Source organism: Fundulus heteroclitus, chromosome 10 (assembly GCF_011125445.2).
Source record: "Fundulus heteroclitus isolate FHET01 chromosome 10, MU-UCD_Fhet_4.1, whole genome shotgun sequence".
In the NCBI taxonomy this organism is placed as follows: domain Eukaryota; kingdom Metazoa; phylum Chordata; class Actinopteri; order Cyprinodontiformes; family Fundulidae; genus Fundulus; species Fundulus heteroclitus.
In genome coordinates, this window is record NC_046370.1 from 12,126,907 (window position 1) to 12,151,954 (window position 25,048).

At 42.3% G+C, this 25,048-nt stretch overlaps 1 protein-coding gene across 1 annotated transcript; it reads left to right on the forward strand.

The window, feature by feature from the left end:
- Nucleotides 1-641: 641 nt before the first annotated feature.
- fam53b (family with sequence similarity 53 member B) lies at nt 642-23,459 on the forward strand. Its single transcript, XM_012862816.3, is given in 6 exon segments — nt 642-845; nt 10,099-10,308; nt 11,024-11,072; nt 12,692-13,148; nt 13,150-13,420; nt 22,357-23,459. Coding segments are annotated over 5 exon segments (1,173 nt in total). The 5' UTR covers nt 642-845; nt 10,099-10,218; the 3' UTR covers nt 22,663-23,459.
- The last annotated feature ends 1,589 nt before the right edge of the window (nt 23,460-25,048 follow it).

Sequence of the window (25,048 nt, forward strand, 5' to 3'; positions counted from 1 at the left end):
AATATATTGAATTTGTTTTAATATACTCTGTTTTGACACAAATGTGAACATTTTGCAAACCTATTATGTCAAAATGTAGTTCACATATATATATATATATATATATATATACACATATATACACATACATATATACATATATATATATATATATATATATATATATATATATATATATATATATATATATATATACATATATATATATATATATATATATATATATATATATATATATACGTTCATAAATCTTGTTTAATTCTTAAATCTTGCCAAAAGGAAGACTACTCGTTCAGTTGGATTGAGCCAAATGATTCGGATCCCTGAGAGACAAACGGAAATCCCACCATTATTTTGGCTTAGTTTAGAAACAGCGATTACTTTTCATTACTTCAGGGGGGTTAGGAGACTAGACGAAAAGGTGGAGGGGGTGCGTCCTTCAACAACAATCATTAAAAGTAAATATTATCCATTTATGTCCCACAAACCTTAGTTTAGAGATGTTGTAAACTGTAAATTTTGTGAATATTATGAATAAGCGCAGCCGAATGGGTCATTTAAAAGTGTAATTAGCCGAGCGGAAGCCTCGTCCTCCCCCTGCAGGAGTGGTATCGTCCTCGCAAGTCATCACTGGCTCATTAGCGTGTAGTTCCGTGGGACAGTGGAGTAGTGGGGCAGTGTTGTAGTTTGTAGAGAGCAGCAGAAGTGAGCTGTCCGCTCTGCCTCCTGCCTTGTTCTTGTTTTTTTGTTTTTCTGCGATAAGAAAAACTCAACCTGGCTAACAGAAGCTGAACAGCTGTCTCTGATTTGTCGGAAAGTCCGAGGAACTCATCACAGTGATGCTTGTGAGTAGGAAACGTTGTTCAAATGTTTTGCAAACATTGCTTGGGGAAACTTAGTGGGACACCTCTGTAGCTACGCCACAGAAAGTTTGATGTGTTGTTTTGAAGCCGTGTAGCTCTTAAATGCGGAGAAATGGGATTATTTTTTAGTGTGGCGTCTCTGATAAAGTCTGAACGGAGTTCCTGGGAGTTAGCTTAGCAGGTTTTTCCCCATGAGAACTACCCTTGCTGTGTCCCTTTGTTTTGCCTGTTTTAGCACTCACACTCTTCCCCCCCCCCCCCCGCTTGAGCCGATTATTATTATTGTTTATCTTTTAAAACAAAAAGACAACTCCTCCTTTTTTTATTATGTTCTACCTGTATTACACCCAGACGGTGTGACATCTGTTTGCAAAACTTAATAAAAGTGTTTTGAAATAACTTGTCAAATACATTTTTAGCCAGTATAAACACGAGTAGTGCAATATTAACAATGAGTGTTAATTGTTTTTTTTTTTTTTCTACATATGTATTGACTTTGAAGGCCACAGTCATTTCAGTCTGGTTTCCTTCTATGTAAGACTTGCACACTAAGGTGTTTTGGTCCTTTTTATATATTTATTTATCTTATTTTTATTTATAAACTGACTTTTTTTTAATAGTTGCTGGATACTGGCTGACGCCACCTTATTTTATGGCGTTGCTATTTTTTTTTTTTTTCCTTTCCTTTTTTGATGTTTGGTTTCAGACTGTGCTCGGGCAGCGGAATGTGGTCGTCTTATCGCTTCTGAAAGCCAGCCTACCTCTCAGGTATGAAGTCAGGGTTGGCTGACACGCATCCTACAGATGCTGGCCGTTCGCCAGCCTGCATCATAAGCAAAAGCAGGGAGACGTGAACGCCCAGGCGTCCCAACGCGGCTGCAGTTTGGACCGTGAGAGCTTGGGACGTCAACTTGGGCGTCTGGCGGCTGAAGGCGTGCATGACCTTCTGCGTGTAGAGTTAATACTTTACATTTACCAGGCCCGGGGCCGCTGTTGTCAAGTTCAAAGTTCTGTCCTCGCTGGGGTTTAGTCTCATCGGTCCCTCTGCCAAACTCGTTTCTGTTTCGTTTAGAAATGGGGTTTTAATAGACTCAGCTAGTTCAGTTTTAAGGGGCACTTTTTTTCCTCTTGAAACTGAGAGCCATCCACCTGGAAGGTTGGCCGCTGGCTCATATGAAAAACTGTTGAGCCGAGCATGAGAGAGTTGGCTGGCAGGAAATTTCCCTTTCCTTTTTTTTATATTTAGTAGTAGTTATCTTAATATACATTGAAACTCACCACCTCTTACATTTAATTATGTATGTTTACCAGATTTTTAATTCATATTCCCCCCTTTGGGCTATTGCACACAGGGGTAAATGTTGTGCCACACAGTCTTAAGACAGAAAAATTAGTCTCAAGAACAACTGAAAATGGAAAAATAATGAAGGAATTCCAAGCACTGGGGAATAATTTTAAGTTCTTGGTTTTGATTGATGTATTCACTGGGAACAAAACGTTTTAAATGTTCAGTTTTTTAACCTATCCCCTCCAGGGGGGGAACAAAATCGTCCAATTCCGAACTCGAGCCGATTTATCGCCGCATCTAAGTCTTTTTAGTGAGATGGCCAAAAAGGTGTCAAAGTCACCGGCGTTCTCAGTATGGAGCTGAGCCCCCCCCCCCCCCCCCCACCTGTTTCTGCTGCTTAGCTGGTTAAAAGAGGATTCCTAAACATTTCCTTGCTGACATCAACGTCAGCGTGTTTTTGTAGTCTTACTGCTTGCTGCAGGCTGGTTACCCTGGCAGGTTTCCTGACTATTTAACCAGATAACATCTGCTTGCTTTACTCCCAGCGGGAGTAAGAGCACCTCAAATGTGATCAAAACATCAAAAAAGGATAATATTCTGCACGTCTAAAAAAAAAATAAAAAATAAAAATAACTCTTCTGAGTCGAGCAATGGGTCCTACCCAACTCTTTCAATCAAACTTAGATTAACAAATGTGTGGTTTGTTGGTATTTGTACTCAGCTATTGTACCATGAGAATCTCTTATCGGCCTTTTTTTATGTAGCCACGTCGATTGTCGAACTATTCCGAGCGAATTCTTATTTTGCACGACCGGTTGCTGTGTCTCCTTAGCCCCCTGTGTAATTAAGAGACTTTGTTAGACTTAGCATTCAAGTGGACAACTTTCCTCTCCTACTTGGGCCGGGTTTGCCCAAAGCCTCGATTACCGAGCTCAACGAAGCTCTTGTTCTGGACAAATGTATACAGTGCGAGCGATTATGTATGAGATAATTAAGCAGCGAGCCAGCTTTAAGATCCTAGGCCTCCCTGGCTGCCATGCGTAGCCATGCTGAGCCTTTGTGTTTATGGTAAGTGGGCAGCTGCATGCCTGTGAGACCCTGGCTGTACCCCAGGCCCTCGACTGAGCCCGATAGCTGCCATTGAATCCTCCCGGCCATGCTCATTTCTGACTATTCACCCGCAGCTTTAAAAAATGTGGAGCAAGCCTCCCGGATGACTTGGTTTAATTTCTGTGAAAGTATCGGACAGCTGTGCGCTTGCCAGCGCCCTACAATGAGTTTCATAAAGTTCCTTTCATTGAGTCGGCCTCGACAGCGCTAAGTGCCACCTGCTGCTCGCCTGGAGCTAAATAATGACGCCAACAAAGGAAGTTTCAGGTTTCGAAAAAAAACCTGGCGTTTTCCCCCCCCCGGCGACGGGCGAAGTGCCCTCTGTGTCGGAAAAAGCAGAACAAGATGGCCATTTCGTGTGCATTTCACAATATGCTTTCTGTTTCTACGCAGTCGCTTGGCATATAAGTGATATGTGAATTTATTTGGGTAATCCAAGTAAAAAAAAAAAAAATTTGCTGAGACGTTCATGTCACATAATGAAAAAAACGGATTTCCTGTTAATTTCGATGATTATTGCTTACAGCTGTTTCCCAGACATTTAGGATATTTCATAAGTTGTTTAGGGAAAATTTGTTTTGGGCCGCATAAACATGGGGGAAGACTGCTGACTAAGCAGTTTTCCAGCAGACAGTCACTGAAACAATCCGGTGTAGTCCCCCAAAAGTCCCTGCTAAACAAGTTGGCTGTTCAGCGTGCTGTGTCCAAACACAATAATGGGAAATTGAGTGGAAGGAAAAACTCAAAAAAAAACAAAAACAATACAGTAACGTGGGCTGACTGATAAGTATGTCTACGCTGTAGAACATATGCAGTTAACGCGTGGTTGCAGCTAGCTTAGCATGAATTGCTATAACAGTGTGGCGTCGCATGGAACCGTAAAACCTGTGGAACTGCTAGTAAAGCTCGGGTTGCTTTAATAGAGACTTTCAGCTCATCTGTATGGCTGGACGTCATGTTTCTGATCTTCTGACACATTTTTTCCTTCCACTCAACTTTTCATTAATATGCTTGCACGCGAGAGTCGTTAACGGTCTGTCAGGCGGTTGTGTAGTCAACAGCGTCTGCTATGATTGTGTAGGATATAGCATGGTCATGAAATAACACCTCCATTATTTCCTAACTTTGTTGGTCTTATGTAATCTAGAAAATTTCAGAGAAACTGAATGTTGGGTTTTTCATGTGTTGTAACCAATCCGACTTTATTTATAAGGCACTTTAAACGCACAGAGACTGTACAAAAAACACAAATATAAACAGCATAAAAATAAGTAATATTGATTTTTTTTTTTTTTTTTTTTTTTAAACTATATAGGAAAGAAATGGCATAAAATCAACAAACAATTTAAGCCAAAGTTTTCATAATTAACAGTGATATGTTGTTCTTTGTGCTTTTTGAATTGAATTACTGGAATAAACAAAGTATCTGGTGTTATTCTGAATTATTAAGATGCACCTATATTTAAAAGAAAGTTAATTACAGATTTGGGACCTGCCATTCCTCATGAATTTGGTTCTTTTTTTTTTTTTTTTTTTTTTTTCTTTTTTCTGGGATTCTCGGCCAGAAAACGACCCTGACTCGACATTCTCCGTACAAACGTTACAGCGACGGAGAACTGTGCAAATCCCTGAGTTCGCTTTCCTAGTGTGGCTCAGGTGCTCAGCAGATGCTCCTATTGTCGACTGTTGAATGCCGTTTCTGCAGGAATGTCAAAAACCTCCCTATTGGATCTCCACACTTTTGCATCTTTTCGGAGACAAAAAGCCAAAACCTAGACATCTCAGCGGCAAACCTTTCCGGTTGAGAAGTATTACGAACATGCTGAAGCGATGATATCCAAGGCTGTTGTTTCTACCAGCTGTCGCAGCGCTGTAAAACGGATTAGTATTAGCGCTAATTGTCAGTCAGACACAAAGCTGACAAATCCTTATGTAATGGTGGTCTAACCCGTGGGATTACAGTCTAGGCAATGTATGGAAAAGCTGCTTCAAAGTGAGTAGTCTCTGCTGTTGGGATCCTTGTTGGGTCTGCGGTGGGTGGTCCTTTTTTTTTTTTTTAAATTCAACTAATAGATATTATGAATTAACATGTCATTTCAAGGCAGTTTAAATAGACAAAGGGGGTCCAGTGAAAAGGCCCGTAATTATATCAATACAGTCGGGTCTTATAGTAGGACTCAGATGCAGCCCGGTTCAATCCCAACTCAAACGCAGCGTAATGCAAAGCAGAAAGTTTGACAAAAAAGCCCCTTGTGTGGAGTCGACCCAATACGCTCTGTGGTTTCCTCACTTGTCGTATCTCGCTTGTGCAGCGGCGGTCGCTGGGAGTCTCTGACAAACCAAACCAACCATGGTCGAAAAAGTTTTCACGGACCACAAAGGAAGGACGTGGGTAACATCTGCTCGTCCGAAGGCAGCATCAGTCATCGCCAATCTCGGGACAGATGCCAGCCAGCAATGCAAAGAAAAGAAACTCTGCTGGAAGGTTGTCAGTCAGACAGTAGACTAGTTTTATGCGTATTTGACGGGATGGAAAACGTTCTGCTGCTTTCTGCGCCGCGATTAGGCTTCTCAGCTGTCATGGCTGCCTCGGCCCAGATAAACGGTTATCGGACGGCAGACGCGTAGAGACTCCCGCAGACGCCGCATACATGCAGCGTCACCAGCTCTTAAGGTTTCACGTCAGAACCAGAGGACGGACGGAAACTCTTGATGCTGAGCTTAGCGGTTTGCAAGATGCAGTTCTGGGTGCGGTGATGGACGCAGCTTCTGCTGGCGAGTTTAGGTGTAGATGCCACGGTTTCACAAAACAGGAACATCTGTATGACTTATTTCACTATTTAAAAAGAATTTCTTTCCTATTGTTGACAAAATTACGACGGAGTATTAGGGCCACACATGAAGAGAAAAAATATTTTTGTCATGACGAGATTAAACTCAACATTTCGAGAATAAAGTTGATATACCGTGGCGACTTTAATCTCGACATTCCAAAGTTTGGAGAAAAGAGCAACCACGCTCCACAGCTGCAGTCTCTGCATTTTAATTAAGTGTGAAGGTATATCTTTGCCGTGGTGCAACTGTACAATCATCACTGGAAGCGGTGGCCTACCAATAACGTAACGTCTTTCCCTAGTGATGCTTACCCGGGTTCGCAGTTCTGAATTTGAGATTCTCGAAATGTTGAGTTTAATGTCGACATGGCGACTTTAAAGTCGACATGTCGAGTTTAATCTCGTCATGGCAAAAAAAAAAAATTCCCTTCATGTGTGGCCCTAATACTCCGTCGTACAAAATATCCAATGTTGCTTTAATGCAGTTAAAATAATTTTGCAACCTCCATGTATTCTTTTGTTTTAATACAGTTTTAATAAAAAAAAAAAAATCAGTTTGAGGGATTATTGCATGGATGATAAGAACCCTTTGCTTTTTCTACAGTAAAACTAGTTTAACAAGCGAATGGTTATACCGGTTAGTTAGTCGCGCTGCCTGCTTAGGTAGCCAGCCTGCGCTTGCTCCTTTTTCGTTTCTCATTACTGTTCCACATCACTGTGCCTACGCAGCAATTTGACGGGAAAGTCACGAATCAGACAGGAAGCGAGACACGGGGGGGGGGAAAAGGGAAACACATCCGCTTTTGGGGGAAAATACAAAATAAATTCTCTAAAGCGCGACGCAAACTCCACGCAATTTCGGGCCAGGTTCGTCCTCACACGGCTCGATAAATGATCAAGAAAACGTGTCGATAAACTGTGTTCGTACCCGTGGTCGGAGCTCAGGAGTCCAGATGAGAAGGTAAAACGGCGATTCTCTACGCTGCCAAAAAAATAGGTTCGGGCGCAAACAATGTGTCCCGGCCTAAATCGTAGGAATGACCTGATAGGGCAGTTTGGGATTCTTAAGTTACCACTTTCACATAAACTTACAGTGCATTTTTCTTCTTATTCATTTTAGCCTTTAGGTTTAAAAAACAAACAAAAAAAACAAAAACAGGAATTGGTCACAATCATCAGAAAACTGGAAGTTCATGTCGTCTGAATAAAAACTGTAGTCATCATGCTGTGTAACTCTATTTGCCATACCTGCTCTGGTTTGCAGGTTTGTCTGCCCAAGTAAAAAAGCCCCCCTTCCCTTTTCTAGCAGCTTGTATTTTTATTCATAACCCAAGGCAAGTTTGAGTGGGTTTCCAAGGCGGCGGGCCTACGCTAGGCCTTTTATAATTGTGTGTGTCCGCCTTGTCATGCAGCGGAGGAGGAATGTTTATAATTATGTTATAAACCTCGCCCATTTGAAGGCCTCGGTTCAGATCCATGGCGCTGGGAGAGAGGGGGGGGGGAGGAGAAAGATGATTTAATTGTTGCAGTTTTCCTCTAACCGAACACAGTGGTTCACGGTGGGTGTGCGAAGAATGAGGGACGACGCTGGGATGGGAGGCGCTCCGTGTCGCTTTGTTTGCGTTTCTGTCTCCGGGTCATTTGGATGCATAAACAACCCCCCCCACCGCCCAGAAGCTCCCTCCCTTGTTTGGGTTTGTCGTCTCAAGGTGAAAAGCGTTAGCTGCGGCAATCATATGCTGAATGCAAACGCCACCTCTGGCGTCCTTGCGCGGTCTTGTGATTGCGGCCAACTTCAGACCCCTCGGATCTCGCCTCTTCTTCTGCTTTTGTTTGCTTATCTGCCGCAGTGACCTTCAGGGCGTCATGCGACCAGCTCGTGTCCTCTTTGTTCCACGGCTGCTCCACCTGACCCGGCCTCACGTGTAACCCATCCCCGTGGTAGTGGCAACTATATAGATTTACTAGTGTGTGGGGTGGGGGGGGGGGGGATCAGCAGTTTTAGTGTAATAGTGGAGCAACATTAATACGTGGAAGGTTGCTTTGATAACCGCGAGGTCAGCTATTCCTGGCCTGGCCCCTGAGGAGTCGGTTACACAACTCCTCTGTGGGCTCTGGAGTGGGGACACTTTTTAAGGAAACTCACAAGCATCCAGAAAAAAAAAGAAAGAAAAGAAAGGTGGAGTTCCACTTAATGTGGCTCGCTCGGAGGAGGCCGTGTGGAAGTGAAAACACATGACGGCAGAGGAGACGGATAAAGCGTGTTGTGGGAAGGCATCCTCAGAAAAACCTGAATTTCCATCATCGTCTCTTCCACGTCTGTAGATGTAGAACAGGATGCACGTGTTGGCGCTGCAGAAATGCAGTGTGTGTGTGTGTGTGTGTGTGTGTGTGTGTGTGTGTGTGTGTGAGAGGGAGAGAGAGAGAGAGCTTGGGTTTTTCAGTATTAAATATTTACATGTGCATGAAAAGGCCATTCTGAAAGGTTAAATGTTTGGGGAGGGGGGGTTGAGTTTCAGATTAGTTTGGTTTGTATTCAGTGTAGAGACTGAAATAAGAAATCTGGGCCATTTTGATGATATTACAGAGATTTAATATAATTTTTTTTTTTTTTTATAGTTCCACCCATACATACAGCCAACATTTTGTCTTTTTGTCTTCCCATGTGTTTTATTTCCTGTCGGTTTGTCCATTTGTCTGTTTTCATTAAAGAGTCAACAGCTTCGTTCTTTCTGCTTTGGGTTCATTGCAAACATACAGTAAGATGCAGTTTCTCATAGATTTTAGCTTCTAGCACATTTTTATGCACTATTAGACAACAAGCCTCATCAGATATATTACTAGCCTGGATCCACGGTAACCCCAATGATCGGCTTATATTTACTGCAGTGCAAGCAGCTTTTATGTCACCCAAGCATGGAGTGATCTTGTGATGACCATGAATTTGCAGTATATCGAGCAGCCCTACTGGTAATATTACCAAACAGCTAAGTCGGTCTTTCTGTTAAGTAACTGCAAAGTAGGGCTGGACGATATAGATAAAAAGCATATTTTAATTGCTGCCCTGACCATTTTACGCTGTTGCTTCGCGTCCTATTTTTAGACACAGAGCACACAAGCACTGATTTCAAACTCAACCCTTTATTTAGTCAACGTTTTACCAAAACTGCAAGTTTTTAAAAAAAAGAAAAAAAAAGAACACTTGCTCTCTGAACTCTTTGAAGAGGGGCGGAGCGTTCCTGGGTCTGCATTTGTGATTGGTTGGGAGGATGTAATGTCTGTAATATTAACCTACATGGCTAGAATGCAAAAGGAAGAAAAGCTGTTATTCTATTGAACTTTTTATTTACCTCTTTTTTTCTATTTTATCTATCTATCTATGTATCTATCTATCTATCTATCTATGTATCTATCTATGTATCTATGTATCTATCTATGTATCTATGTATCTATCTATGTATCTATGTATCTATCTATGTATCTATGTATCTATGTATCTATCTATGTATCTATGTATCTATCTATCTATGTATCTATCTATCTATGTATCTATCTATCTATCTATCTATCTATCTATCTATCTATCTATCTATCTATCTATCTATCTAGAGGAAAGTGAAGCAGGCATCTTTCAGCCTGCTGATCAGCAGTGCACATCAGACTTTAAAGGAAACAGAACATTGATATTTTTTTTATTGTATTTTTTTTTATATATGCAACTTTATAAAAAAAAAAGAAGAAAAAAAAAGAGATTTGTTTCAGCTAAACTCAGCTGCCACTTTCCTTTGTGTCATGACTGAAGAGTTTCTGGGCACTCCGCCTTAGACGCTCAGAGAATCCCTGTTGGGGATCTTTTAAGGGTTTACCTTCCATTTGATGATGCATTTCAGAGCGTGCAGGTCAGGCATCCCTTCTCCTCCGCCAGCCGCTTATATGGTGGAGAGAACATCAAAAATGACCCCACTTTTTAACCCCGCTCTCGTCTCTCTCTGTGTCCGCTCAGGACCGGGCCGAGGAGTGAAGCGCCTTCCCGGAGTTGAAGTCGACGGCAGACCGACACCGCCGAGCCCGTCGAGATGGCCCGCAGCCCGAACTGCCTTTACCGCGACGGCTGTGGCCAAGCATGTGCGTTGCCATGGTGATCATCTACAAGAAAACGGTGGACAAAAAGGGCGGCGACGATGTAACGTCAACACGTACGGACTCGGGCACGGTAGGTTGGATGTTTTTCAGATTACATAAGCAGGTGTGTGTGCGTGAGACGCGTCACCTCGTCGGGTTTATGCAACCTTGCCAAGAGACGTCAGCTGCGCTCTTCAAAGCGGCGCGGTCACTCCTCCGGCACACGGATTGAGCTGCTGCTCCGAATTAAGGCCAGCACTCTCTCCATATAAGCCCAATGTTACATTTCTCTCAAAACAAAGATGAAACTCAACTCAATCCTCGAACGCCGCCTGACTGACTAACAGGACATGACATCAGAGAAACGGCTCGAGTGTTTCGCGATCATAAATGGGGGATATTTATGTTACTGTTGCAGATGATTGCATCATAAAATCTGGCAGCACTAAGCAGGATTTCTCGGAGTATTTCTGTTACACAAGGCTGAGTGACTTCTTTTTTTTTTTTTTTTTCTTAAATGTTTTGTTCTGCATCCTTGTCGGCACAGAAAGAAAATTCCCCCACTTATGTGGACAGAGAATGCCCTCAGTCTCGTGAAATGAAGTCATCGTACTCTGGTCGAACTTTCGTTCGCCGCTCACGGGTTGCACAGCACTAATGACACATGCAAAAAAAAATAAAAAAAGCTTTACTTTTACGCGGTTTATTAACTGTTAACAACTATAAACCCACTTTTATTCCTGTGGCGTTTTTAACGGGCTGACGGAGAATCTTCTTCTTTTTCCCCCCATTTCTAACACTTCCAGGCACAGACCATGAGCCAGGGAGCAGCACTTTTTTCTTGTGGACTTATGGGTAAGCTTTTCTCATCTCTCGATCGATATGCAGTTGTTCAGTTGTTCTTTTTGGCTTCACAGGATTTTTATCTGAGCTCTTCTTTTCCATGACTTGATGGGTTTTGCAGCCGATTGCACACATGTTCAAACGTATATAGATGAGCGTAGTAGCCGTAGTTCTCGTTCTTTTTGCTTTTTGTTCTGAGTGTCATTGATGTTTATCTTAAGAGAGGAAGGAACCTACTGTATGCCCTTAGCAGGACAGTTGTTGTCGTGTTTAGCTGCTGACTCAACACCGCGGTTGGTTAGGTCCGCTCGATGCTTTCCTGCACTCGCAGCAACGCCCCGGTCATCAGAGTGTCTGTGATGTGGGTATGGATATATATATATATATATATATATATATATATATATATATATATATATATATATATATATATATATATATATATATATATATATATATATATATATATATATATATATATATATACGTTGAGCTTCCTTCCTTTTTCCAGCCAGCTGCGCACACAGACGGGGACACTAAAGCGCCGCCTCAGGGACATGGCTGGGTTTATTTTTAGCGCCCTCAACGCAGGGCAGCGAGTACTACGAGGGGCCGACGCTCTGACCGGGCCTGAAGCAGGAGTTTGACGGCACTTAAGTCTTTTGATTGTAAAAACTACGCCCTGGTCAGTTATTAGCATCAAGGCGCGCCAAGGGGTTCTAGACGGCTGTGGTTTCAAAGCAGATGTTAAAATTTGTCATATGCCGTTCCTGGGGTTTACAGTTCCTTTTTCATGGATGACTTTCTGAAAAAAAAAAAAATTCCTTCCTTAGATGAAGCATATAGTATCAGATCAGAACTCCCCTCTCAGAGCTGTGCACTGTTGGTCAGCTGGCTGAAAGAAGCCTGCTACACTTCTTTTTTGTTTTTTTTTGTCATTCAGCCAAAAACTGGACTTGGCCAATATTCCTTTGAGCATCTTTAAACAGTGACCAACAAATCAAATGAAAATTCACTTTTTACTTCATCCATTAAGTAAAGGTTAGGAACATGTTTTAATGCGTAATTGGGGATAATTGATCCACTCCGCCTTTTCCTTTTCGTTTTAAATCTGATCGCCCTATCAAAGAACCTGCAGGACGTTTTCTCTCTTTTGTTATAGTCCTTATAGAGAAGCTGTCCCGCCAGCCGTAATCAGTCAAGATCGCATTCAGCAGGTCCGACACCGTTTAGCAAAAGAAAAAGTACAGCAGCCTCCTATCAGCCAGCAGCATGTCAGTGTGCAGCAACAAGTGGGGGTGGGGGGAGGTAGTACACGGCTACATTGTGCTTAGAAAAAAACGGCAGAAAACTCTGAAGTTGTTTTAATCAAATACCAAAGAATTGGACCAAACCACAGAAACATTGTAAATTTACTAGTTTTTAGTTTTTTTTGTTGGCAAAATCTCATAAAACCCTGGTTCGGAGCCGATATGGAAATTTGTGTGCTTTTCTTTTTCTTTTTTTTTTTTAAACCTTGGTATACCCTGATCCCAGTGTTTGTCCCGTCCCTATTGTAGACGCATATGACATCTGCCATCTTCTGTTGACCGTTTTAAAAAAAAAGTCTTTTTCCGTCCTGTTTGTTAAAGAGGCGAGCCGATGGCGCGACGCGGGGACCAGCTGTGCCTTGCAGCAGCGGCCTGTCGGGACCAGCTTGGAGAGCCTGTGGGACGTCCTGCCGGAGGTGCACAGAGCGTCCGCCGACTGGGGCTGGGATGTCGGCTCCGCTTCCAGCACCATCTCCAGCCTGCTGAAGGACCTCAGCCTGAGCGAGGCCTCGCACTCCACAGCTCCGCCCAGCAAGCGCCAGTGCCGCTCCCTGTCCTGCTCCGAAGAGCTCGCCGGCTGCCGCTCCACCTGGCGCCCTCAAGGCTCCCGCGTGTGGACGTCGGTGGAGAAGAGGCGGTGCCACAGCGGGGGCAGCGTCCAGCGCATGTCGCAGCTCGGCTTCCCGGCCATGCAGCGCAGCTCCAGCTTCAGCCTGCCCGCCCGCTCCAACGCCAAGGAGCCCCCGTGCTTCTCCCAGCTGCCAGTCGAGGCCTTCCGCCTTCTCCGGCTCTGCTCTCTCCTCTGAGCCGCCTGCCCAGCCCCTCTACCTCTCGTACGAACAAATCTGCCTTCCCGAGGCCCGGGAACCCTCGTCGGCGAGCTCGCCCGACTCCACTCCAGAGCTGGAGCGCCGCGGAGGAGAGGGCGGCCTCGCTCGGAGCCGCTCGCAGCCGTGCGTCTTAAACGACAAGAAGATCGGCGTGAAACGCAGGAGGCCAGCAGACTCCCACAAACAGAGGCCCTCCCTGGATCTGGCAAAGATGACTCAGGTTGGTGTTTAGAAAAACAGATCATAAAGTAGAAAAGAAAAAAAACATGTGAAAGAAATTAGGTCCTTATTTATGGTGCACATTATGAAAATGCTGCATAACAGATGAGAGCAACTCAAAGGAAAAAAGGGGAGGAAAGAAGCGTAGTTAACAGAAGTGACTTTGGTTTGAAGACTGAGGGAAGACATCACTGTTTAAAAAAGGAAAAAACACTGGAGTTAGACCTAAAACCTTTAATTTAGACTCTAAATCCTCTTGGGGATGTTTAAAACTGGGATTACGGCTAAAGGATAAAGTCTAAAACCTACTTTTAGTTCAGACAATTGGTATAAAAGTTGACTTACCAGTAAACTGACACTTTCATCACATTAAAAAAACAAAAACAAATGAAAACGACACATTTTAAGATTGAATGTTTTAAGAAACATCAGCACTCTTTGCATTTCCACTGGCGAGGGCGGTAATAACAGGACGATGCTTCCCTTTTGGTTTTCATTCACATTTTTTGAAACTTCCTTTTTTTTTTTTCCTGATTGGGCAGAAAAAAAGTCACGTGCCATCCATGACTTAACATCTAAAATACATTTAAAAAGTGCATCAAACCGCAATGCAAAGCAATGTGTCACCTGTATTTACTGTGACGGATTAATCTCCTGGCAATGGCAGCATGAGGAAAAAATAGAAATTGTGGGACCTAAAATAGTGCCTTGTGGAACTAAGTAGCGCAGGTTGAGTTCGTTCGTTTGTCTGTTAAAGAAACTTTGAAGCTCTTAGAAAAAGCTTCAGAGTTGCCTGTGACATGAGCCTGAGGGAAATGTTGTGTATGACCAAATTCAAAGCTGCACTTGGGTTCAATAATCGGGTTTTGATGGTTTGTTCAGGTCAGTAATGGCTCAAAATCCTAACTTTTTTTAAATTTATGTTGTTACTTTTTTTTCATGCTACAACCACAAACCTCAATCTATTTAATTAGGATTTTATGTCATGGACAAACACTAGTGCATAATTAAGTAAAAGTTGTTTAATAAAGGAGCTTAACATTTAGTTTTATTTGTGAAACCTTTAGAAAATGATGCAGAATGTTTTGCATGAAATCTCAGTAACCTACCTCGAAGCTTGTGGTAGTAATGTGACGAAGGAATATTTTGGGAAAGCTTTTTTTTTTATATATATATATTTTATATGACTCTTTTATTGCAAAATGAGCAGATTTGCCCAGAGTCTCCTGTATTTGTCTGACGCAAATCCCGCAGACGTTTACTGGACGAACGCCACGCTCTGCGATCCGAAAACGATCGTCGCCCAGGAGATTTCGTGCGGGTCCCTCTTTTTTTTTTTTTTTTTTTTTTTTTTTTTTTTTTTTTTTTAAAAACGTTTGCTTTGTTACACTCTGTCCGGGGTATTTCTTTTTTCGCTTTTCATGCTGCGAAAACAAAACACCTTCAGCAAAGGTCACGGCGTTCTCCCTCGACACACCTCGCAAGAGTGCGTCCGCCTGCATTGTCGTTGAAAAGCAATCCTTCATTCATGCAGGCCTGTTGAGAGTCGCATTCCACGATGTGGGTGTGTATTTGCATTCGCATGGGAGCAGTGGAAGTGCGTGGTGTCGTATTTACTGCCTGGGAAAAGACAGCTGGGTCCAAGCAGAGCTCCAGAAGATGGCCTGTGTGTGTGTGTGTGTGTGCGCGCACCATCCAGGACACCTTTCTGTTTTAAATGGGTGCATACATGACTCGTACATCCATTATGTCCTTCTGCCCTCACACGGAGCGAAGTTTCCCATGTTTTCATGAACGCAGCAGGCCTTGGTTCTTTCGGAGACAGTCACTCGGAGTTCAGCAGTGTCACTATTGTGACACAGCAAGCAGACGCCGCAGGAGCTTCAAACGGAGGCGAGGTCGACGCAGAGAATAAACAACCCCAGGCGAAACGAGCAGCGATGTTTTCACAGGGCTTGTAGCGGTGGATCTTAGCTATCGTGTTTTTTTTTTTTTTTTTTTTTTTTTGTTTTTTTTTTTTCCCCCCCATTCTGTTAGGGAGGACATTGTCAACGTGGAGAAAGGGGAAAAAAAAAAAGTAAGAACGGTTAGCATTTTAGAAACTGTCTGTAGAAATGTTATTCATTTCTCTTTTCAAGAAACTCTGACCTAAAACATGTTTAGCGGTGATAAGACTCTCCGCCCAGCTGTAGGACTTTTTTTTTTCTTTTTCCAGCTACCTTATCAGGATTCAAAGTCACCTTACTATTCAAAGATCGGCTGCAGTGTTGCTGAATGTGTGTCTCTGAAGCGTGCCGTCATCCGGACACGTCGGCGGTGTAACTTTCCCGAGGAGAAACCAATCTCCTGCTGCGGTGGCTCAAGCCTCGCTTTAGAAATGTCAGGAAGTGGAGCGGTGGCGACTGAAGGTTAAAGATTATCTAAAAATAAAAGTTTCTTTTGGTTTAAGATTGATTTGTTAATCCTAAACTAATTTTAATCTCATCTACAGTGCCCTACACTCCATACAACCACACATTACAATGCATTTCATTTAGGCTTTATTGGATAATAGGGCACAAAGTAGTGCATAAGCATGAAGTGGAAGAAAATCATGCACAGTTGTCCACATTTTTTGCAAACAAAATCCCACTTTGGTTTTATCCTAAATAAAATCCAGTCCAATAGATTGCTTTTGGAAGCCAACACAATAAGTCAGTAGAGTCCGGCTTTGTAGTTTGATCCCAGTATTAATCCAGATTTGTGTTTTTGCTAAAGCTTCAGGTTTTACAACACAGTGCATTAGTCAACAAGCATCATAATAAAGACCAGAGAAAACAACAGACAGGTTAGAGATAAAGGGTGTAGGGGACTGAAGTAGAGTTTTCTCAATAGAAAACCATGGTATGTCCCGTTTTGGCACGAGCCAGGCTAGTAAAGCTGGCAAGATGAACTGGGGAAGAAGAGGAATAAGAAGACGAGCAGATAAGAGGCCCATGGTAACTCGGGTGGGAAAATCTGTTGACGAAACTATTAGTCCTGTTTGCAGTTTCCCGCAAACCATGTAGGGTAGAGATGCACAACAGATCGGCATTCACATTGTCGGCCAATTGTTCCATTTTTAACAATGGTATCGCTCTGATAAGTAAAACTGGGCCGACATCAATAACTGATGTGTATTTCCATTTTGTTGCCGTTTTAGGGCTGTGCATAAAAATCAATACAAAGATTATTATCAATGTTTTTAAAAACGAATTAATATCGATATTCTGGCTTTCAATATCGATATACCTCCCAACCCCTAGGGGGCGTTATTACAGTGCGTCATTTACTCTTCACAGCGAGGAAGAGCAAGTGAGACGAATTTGCAGAATAGCTGACAGGATTTTGGAAGCAGCTTCATCCCTAAAATCAGATGTTTGGGCACATTTTCGGTTTCTGTGATACGTTAAATGCATCGAACAAAATGCACTTTATTTTCTTGATAATATATCCGTGTATAATAACTTGAACATACAATATTTGCCAGGTTTTTGTGATTGAATGGCTTTGAGCATTAATTTGAAAGTAATAAAGATCGATATTAGAGTCAAATCAAGGTGAGCTATATCGAGAATCGGATTGTATCATGAACTATGTATCGAGAATCGTATCAAATCGGTTTATCCTAGATACCCAGCACTAGTGTATGTGTCACAGGGCGGGAAAGGGGGGGGGGGTCAGCCATGTGGTATTTGTTTGGGCGTGTGGCAGTGATGGTAAGGTAGCGCAGGGTTGTTTAACTGAAGCAAAGAGGGAATGTGTGGTCGAAACGGTAGGGAAGTATACTCGACATATTCAATATCGGTTATCGGCCATTGCAGCAATATTGATACCGGATATCAATATTTTTATATTGATGTAGCAACATGTGCAAAAAGGCCCTGTGGTCATATGAGAACCAAAATGCAAAGTGCGGTCAAAGATCAAAGCATCTTAATCTGTTAGCATCTGAGGAAACTGATGTTCACAGCTGCTCTCCATCCAGTCTGTCTTAGCTTGAGCTACTTTGACAAGAACAATGTGCAAACGTTTCAGTCGCTAAACGTCCAAAGCTGGTAGAGACCTGGTCTGAAAGACTTCCTACTGTAACTGGAAGAAAAGGGAGTTCTACAAAGTATGGACTAAGAGGGACTGAGAACTAATAATTACTCCGGTCCCTTTCTCACTCTTTCTTGTGTCCGTATTGGTTCTGTTCCAAGTTCAGGGCCAGAACTCGGACTGCAGAGTCTGAAGTGCTAATGCAGCAATGCAGTACTTGGCCTGCTGTTGACAAATGTCCTTGCTTTTACCAGAGCCAAGGAAAACGGCAAAGCTCCCCTTTGATCTGCAGCGATCCAAGCAACAACCTTTCTCAGTGCTGTTTCATAAGGCATAGATAACAAGATCAGGTTTAGCTTCAAACTTTGGGCCCTTTTTAAACGATTAAATTAACCATACATGTTAATCTGTACACCTGTCCACCTTATTTACACCAGTTAGTCCATCATCCATCAGTCGTACTGTCCGTCCATCAGTTTGTCCCATCTGTTTCCCCCCTGCCACATTTGCAGGTTTTGTTTTTAAAGCTCAGTCTCAATACAGACACTGGAACTAAATTCATGTTGGTGTTTAGTATTAACAATGGACTAATGACTAACTTGAGTCTGGAAAAGTGTGGAGTTTGGACATGAAAATCTCATAAGTACCCTTTCAGAGTCTGAATAGATCAAAACTAAAAAAAACACAACTTTCTGGTCATCATCAGTTTCTTTTTGTAAAGCTAAAGAATGACCTGATCATATCCGCTTGAGGGTTGAATTTTACCCCTCAGTACTGAGTGTGGCTTTTGCTTCATGCTACATCTGTGCCTCATCTGAGACATTCGGATTTATGGATATTGCAGCTAACGCCACTTCCACTGCTCGCAGCTGCTCACTCCTGCACTCATATTTAGACAGGGCGGTTTTTGAAAAGCGAATGACACATTTTAAATGGTCTACAGAAGCGTTTGATGACCAGCTAGTGTTTGTGTCTATAAGTTAATTTAAAACGTAAGTCAGGTTTTCTCATTCAAGTACTTTAAGGTCATTTGATATTTTGGGTTTTCCACCCAAATCAACCGAAGCCATTGATTTATCTGCATCCACACGTCCTAAACCGGGCTACAAGCAACACCTTTAACAGTCACTTTCTTTTTTTAAAGGTTACATAAGCACACAGAGGCCCTATTCTCTCCCTCGTCCCCCTGGCCCGACACCGTCGAGGCAGGAGGCAGCTGTCCTGTCTTCTCCATATTAGCCGTACAGATTGGATAAGCCTCTGTCATAAAAGCTCCTCATTCCGGCACGTACAGCTGTTGCAGGGCATGCCTGCTGCAGCGTTTGGCACATGTGTATTCGCCTGCAGAGGTTTCTAGGTTTTCCAGATCTAAGTGTGCGTTGTGCAGGGCCAGAGGGGTCAAAAGGCCGACATTGGGAATGTATGTCCCCTGGCTGCCTGGGTACTTGGAAAAAAAAGATCACAGCTTTTCTAGCCTTGACCACTCAGAAATGTGAGCTGGATTATATGCTTCAACTAACCCGTTTTTTTTATATTATTAAAAAAAAGTGTTTGTACAAAAGCTCTAAACAGCCATTTTTTGGTATTTTTTTTATTCCTTCAATTATTTTTATTTGATAGAGGGTGGCAGACTTTCTAGCCACTGTATTATTTGTGGAACTGATCTCTGGTTGGACTTTTCTGTTAAAAGAAACACACAAACACTTTTGTGAACAGATGTGAATAAAGAGGCTATATACACTCCTGATCAAAATCTTAAGACCAGTCAAAAAATTGCAAGAATTTGCATTTTGCACTATTGGATCTTAAGAAGGTTCTAAGTAGAGCTTCACAATGTTAAAAGGACAAATCAGTGCAAGAGACAAGAACATTTGAGCAGGGAATTGTCTGAAAACTGCATTTATACTCAAACATGATTTTTTCAGCTGATCAAAAGTTTAAGACCATAGCTCAAAAAAACCCGAACCCCCCCCAAAACAGAAATCAAAATGTCAAAAAAAAGGACTCAGTAATGAGTAGCTCCACCATTCTTGTTGATGACTTCAAACAATCGTTTAGGCATGCTCGATGCCAGTGTTTCCAGGAGGCTAGTGGGAACGTTGCTCCAAGTGTTGAAGATGGCTTCATGAAGGGCATCCATTGTCTGGAACTGATGTCCATTTTTGTAAACTTCCCTTGCCATCCATCCCCAAATGTTCTCAATTGGGTTTAGATCCGGGGAACATGCAGGATGGTCCAAAAGAGTGATGTTATTCTCTTGGAAGAACTCCTTTGTCAGGCGGGCATTGTGAACTGCAGCATTGTCCTGTTGAAAAACCCAATCATTACCACACAGACGAGGGCCCTCAGTCATGAGGGATGCCCGCTGCAACATCTCCACATAGCCAGCTGCTGTTTGACGCCCCTGCACAACCTGAAGCTCCATTGTTCCATTGAAGGAAAACGCACCCCAAATCATGATGGCGCCCCCACCACTGTGCCGTGTAGAAAACATCTCAGGTGGGATCTCCCTGTCATGCCAGTAACGTTGGAAGCCATCAGGACCATCAAGGTTAAATTTTTTCTCATCAGAGAAGACAACTTTCTTCCACCTTTCAATGTCCCATGTTTGGTGCATCCTTGCAAAGTCCAAACGGGCAATTCTGTGGCGTTGAAGAAGACGTGGCCTTTGAAGACGTTTTTTGTTTCTGAAGCCCTTCTCTCGCAGATGCCGTCTGATGGTTATTGGGCTGCAGTCAGCACCAGTAATGGCCTTAATTTGGGTAGAGGATCGTCCCGTGTCTTGACGGACAGCCAATCGGATCCTGCGGCTCAGAGCTGGTGAAATTTTTTGGGGTCTACCACTTGATTTTTTGTTCCATAACCCTCAGGATCATTTAAAAAATGCAAAATGACTGTCTTACTGCGTCCAACCTCAGCAGCGATGGCACGTTGTGAGTGGCCTTGCTTATGCAGCTCAACAATCCTACCACGTTCAAAGTCAGTGAACTTTTTTGCTTTTGCCATCAGGAGGTCTTGACAGTGTAAAGACTTCACAGAAAATGACATGGAATCCAGATGTTTGCACAGCTTTTGGCTTTTAAAGACTATGGTCTTAAACTTTTGATCAGCTGAAAAAATCATGTTTGAGTGTAAATGCAGTTTTCAGACAATTCCCTGCTCAAATGTTCTTGTCTCTTGCACTGATTTGTCCTTTTAACATTGTGAAGCTCTACTTAGAACCTTCTTAAGATTCGGTGTTGCAAAATGCTAATTCTTGCAAATTTTTGACTGGTCTTAAGATTTTGATCAGGAGTGTATTAAAGAGACTAAAGACAAAGCTAAAATAGAAAAATGTCACATTTACAAAAAGTCACAGCGAAAGCAACAGTAGAAGGCTAGATGTGACTATTAAAGTTACATTGACAATGTAAAATTGATAAAAAAAAAATATGTATTTAGATTTTAAATAAGCAGGTAATGTGTCTCTGAGAATGCTATCTTGGCTAAGGATGTTTTCCAGAATGGGGTTTTGACGCTACATCTTAGTAGTTCTGGTAGATCTGTTGTGGTTTTATAATTCCCTGACATAATCTTACGAGTAATAACAAAAGAGAAGGAATGCAAGTTCATTTAAACGTTGAAATAAGAAACTTCAAATGATAAATATCAAATTAGCTAAACTAAGGAGTTCAACATTTTTAGAAAGTTTCAGTGATTTGTATTGTACTTTTGTTTGTTTGTAACGAATTGTTGATGCTCTGTTATGCATGTTTGAGAATACTCTCAAACCCAACCAGTCAACAACCAAATACTCTCAAATGAGAGTATTGCTCAAAGAGAGATGTGAAAGTACCTTTTTTACAAGTCTCGCCATCCACATGGACACCTGGGTCATAACATGTGAAGGCCTATTTGAGTAAATGGATCTGGAAGATCATTAATATACAAACTAAAAAAAATGGATCCAAAACGAGTCCCCTGTGGAACTCCTGTTTACATTTTTATACAAAATTGAATGTGATCACAACACAGTGGCTTCCCTTTTTAAATATTTAACTCATGATTATGGCTTCTCTGAGAAATTATTCTTTGAGAGTTCTTTAGATCTAAAAACATCAGCGCAAACTATATATCTTTTTATCAAATAACTGGTAAATACGTTGTAAAAGGAGGTCAAGTAGCAGTTTTTTTTGTGTAATTGTGCCAAAAGCCAGTGGGTATAATAATAGTAGCTCTGAAGCACCTTTCTCTGATACTTTGGACTGAACCAGGTGAAGGTTACTGAGCCTGTTTTTGCCTGATTCATGAGCAGTACCAGGTTTAGGAACATATTTTAAAGCATTTTTTTCCCCCCCAATTGTCTGGGAAGTGACCATTTTTAACAAAAACTCAACCGTCTAGTTACATGATTTGATGCAAGCACTCTTAACGGCTAGTTTCTTTAGCAATTACCCTCCTCAGGGAAGGTCTCCGTGAGTGCCTGCTGAAAAATGGTCAAGAAACACACAGAAAATATCTCTAATAATTTTATTTGTGCTAAACGTTATCTATATTCATCATAATTAAACGAAACTCTTACATCACTGTGTGTAAGGGCTTATTTGGATTTCACTTTTTGAATTGAATTACTTTGAATACATTAACATTTCAATGATATTCTTTTATTTATATACATCTGTAAGTTAAAAGATTTTGTTGTATACAGTCTTCAATATTCAATACAACTGATTTACACATTTTTATCAGTAATTCCAACATTTCTTTTGATATCTCAGGCAAGAAATTCATTGGCAGATATTTATGACAGAAGAAATCTGTTTATTCAATTGTTCTGATTCAGAAATTATGATATTACCAAGTTTTTGTTAATGATTTGTTTTTGTTGTTTCTCTACAGAAACTTCGGAATTTCCACAGCCTTAGCTGCCCCGGCATCACGAGCGACGACCCGTTAAAGTCCGGCCCGGCGGCCCCCCCTCTCAGGTCCAACACCACCGATGACTTATCCGACAGCGAGGATGTTCCGGAGCTCAACGGGAGCGAGCCGTCTGACGCCGACTGGAACTCCGGCGGCGGCGGCACAATGGCGGGAACGACGGGCGGGAAGGACGGCGAGACCCTGTGGGTGGGACTGTGCAGCATGACGCGGGACATGTATCAGCTCGGAGGAGAGCTCGACATCGAGCAGATTGAGAGGAACTGAGCTGAGCTGCTTTTTCCTCCTCCGAGGGGGAGGAAGCTAATTACGGGACTGGAAGTTTATCACCAGGTGGTACAATAAACAGTGCTGATAGTCTTAAGGACAAAGCGAGAGGGAAGCTCATGCCGAGAGCATTCCAGGGCGTTTCTATTATTTTTCTCTTTTTTTTTTTTTTTTTTTTTTCCCCCCCCTCCTTGAAGAGAGACTGAGCTGGAGTTTTGTGCTTTAAAATTTCCATGTTTTGGGAGTTTGCGTTTCAGGGGCGACTCTCCCCAACTGTGCGGTGTTCTCAGGAGAAATCGGAAGTCAGGAAAGAAGGATTTGAGCGGGACTAAGAAAAAAAAAAAGGATACTATGACACAGCTCTAAATAGCCTGAATAGCCTATTTGTGCTTTGGAGAGAATTCACAGCAGGTTTGTATAAATTCTCTGCACCAGAAAAAGTGTCTTTATTATAATTTTTTTTCCCTCTTGACGTTCCTCACTAGCACAAAGGTACACGACGGAGACGAATGAACACCACTTAACGAGCTTAACGAGCTACCGTCGAAGCTCCGTTCACTCTTTACCGAGCAATAAGCAGCACACAACGCCTATAAAGTATACAGATGATAACATTTTGCTGAGTCACTGCAGGCTCACCTCCGAGATCTGAGCTCCTGAATGTCCGAAAGACGCTTCGAGATGCTAACTGTGTTAATGTTCTTTCTTTATTACGATTTGTAACTACAAAGTTATGTAAAACATGAACATAATTTCTATAAAAAAAAAAAATGAAATAAACCCAGGTTTAAAAGTGGTATTTGTGGTCACGTTCTTTAACTTGCCGTTTTTTGACTTGCCAGGTTGTGATCAGGTGTTTGGAACGGCGCCCTGCCAGAAGAATACACGCCGCTTGAACTTTCCCACATTTTGTCTCAATGCAGCCATTTTGTCGCCGTTTGATTTGACAAAACACCACGTAGGAATGCAAAGCTGTGAAAATGTCACAAGTTATCAAAAATATTGTGGTGCGCATATGTATTCAGACCACTCGAGTTTCTGTTTTGAACGTGAAACTGAAATCTTTTACCCACTCTTCTCTGCAGTACTGAATTAGATGGATGGTGGCGTGATCATCAGTCTGTTCACCTTTTTGGCATTGATGACCTATTGCATTTAGGTCTGGACTTTGACTAGGCCGTTTTTTAGCTGTTTTTTTTTTACCCACGAATATGCTCTGACCGAAACCAATTAATTCTAGCTCTGGCTGTGCATTTGTGACTGGTGTCCTACTATGAGGTGAAACTCCACCCAAGGTTCAAGTTTTGTGCAGCCTCTAACAGGTTTTCCACTTCCTATCGCCAGCTTCCCTGTTCCTGCTTGAAGGAAAGCATCTCCGCATCCTGATTGTGAGTTCAGGGTGACGTGTAATGTTCGGTTCCCTTCACACATTTGCATTTTGATTGTAAAAACAAACAAACAAAAAATCCCTTTTGCAGTCATCTTCGTTGTTGGCATGTCTTGAATCTGCAGCTCCTGAGTTACTGATGGCCTCTTGGCCGATTTGTTGTTTAATGATCTCCTTACCAGGTCTGTGTAATTGAATTGTTAGTTGCACTAGATTGCATTTTGAGTTATCAGAGTAAAGAATCAGATTCTTTGTCAAAAACTGTACAGTGTAACTATGTGCAGTCCCAAGCAGCATCGAAATGTAAAAAAAAATTCTTTAAACATCTGTATAAAATGTTGGCTCAATACAAATGGATGGCACACTTTTTAAGTTCAGATATTGTTTCCATTACCTTTACAACTACGTTGTGTTCGTAATGCTTTAAAGTTTGTCGTTCTAATCTGACATTGTGGAAAACGTTCAGCCGGTATGAATATTTCTGCAAGGCATATCAAAGATACGAGTGAGTGAATGAATTTCCTTAGCTGGCCTACTTTTTTTTTCTTTTTTTTTTGTGTGTGTGTGTGAAACTGTGAGGTTTGACATTTGGTTCACTGGAATAGTTTTACAATGAAAGAGGTTAACTGTTTTTTTTTTTTTTCGAGCAGGCGAACAGTTTCGCTTCAGGTTCCAATTCAATGCCGTTTTTCCAGCAAAATTCTGCAAATGTTTTGTTTTTAAAGCCCAGCTATCGGCTAAACGGCATCTAAGCAATTAACGCCATTGTCGGGGGGCAACGATAAAGACTGACCCAATTAAACGGCATGGAAACAATCGGCAGCAGTAAGCGTGGTGCTGCTGATGGCCCTGTGTTTGTGTGCCGAAGCGGGGGAGGACGCTGAGGAGGGGAGGGAAGTCCGGTCCAAAACGGGGCGGGTGGAGCGGCGAAGCTGAGCGACGGTTCACCCCGAAGACCTCGCTCCCTCCCCGCTGTAGGAAACAAAAGGGGCTTTTTTC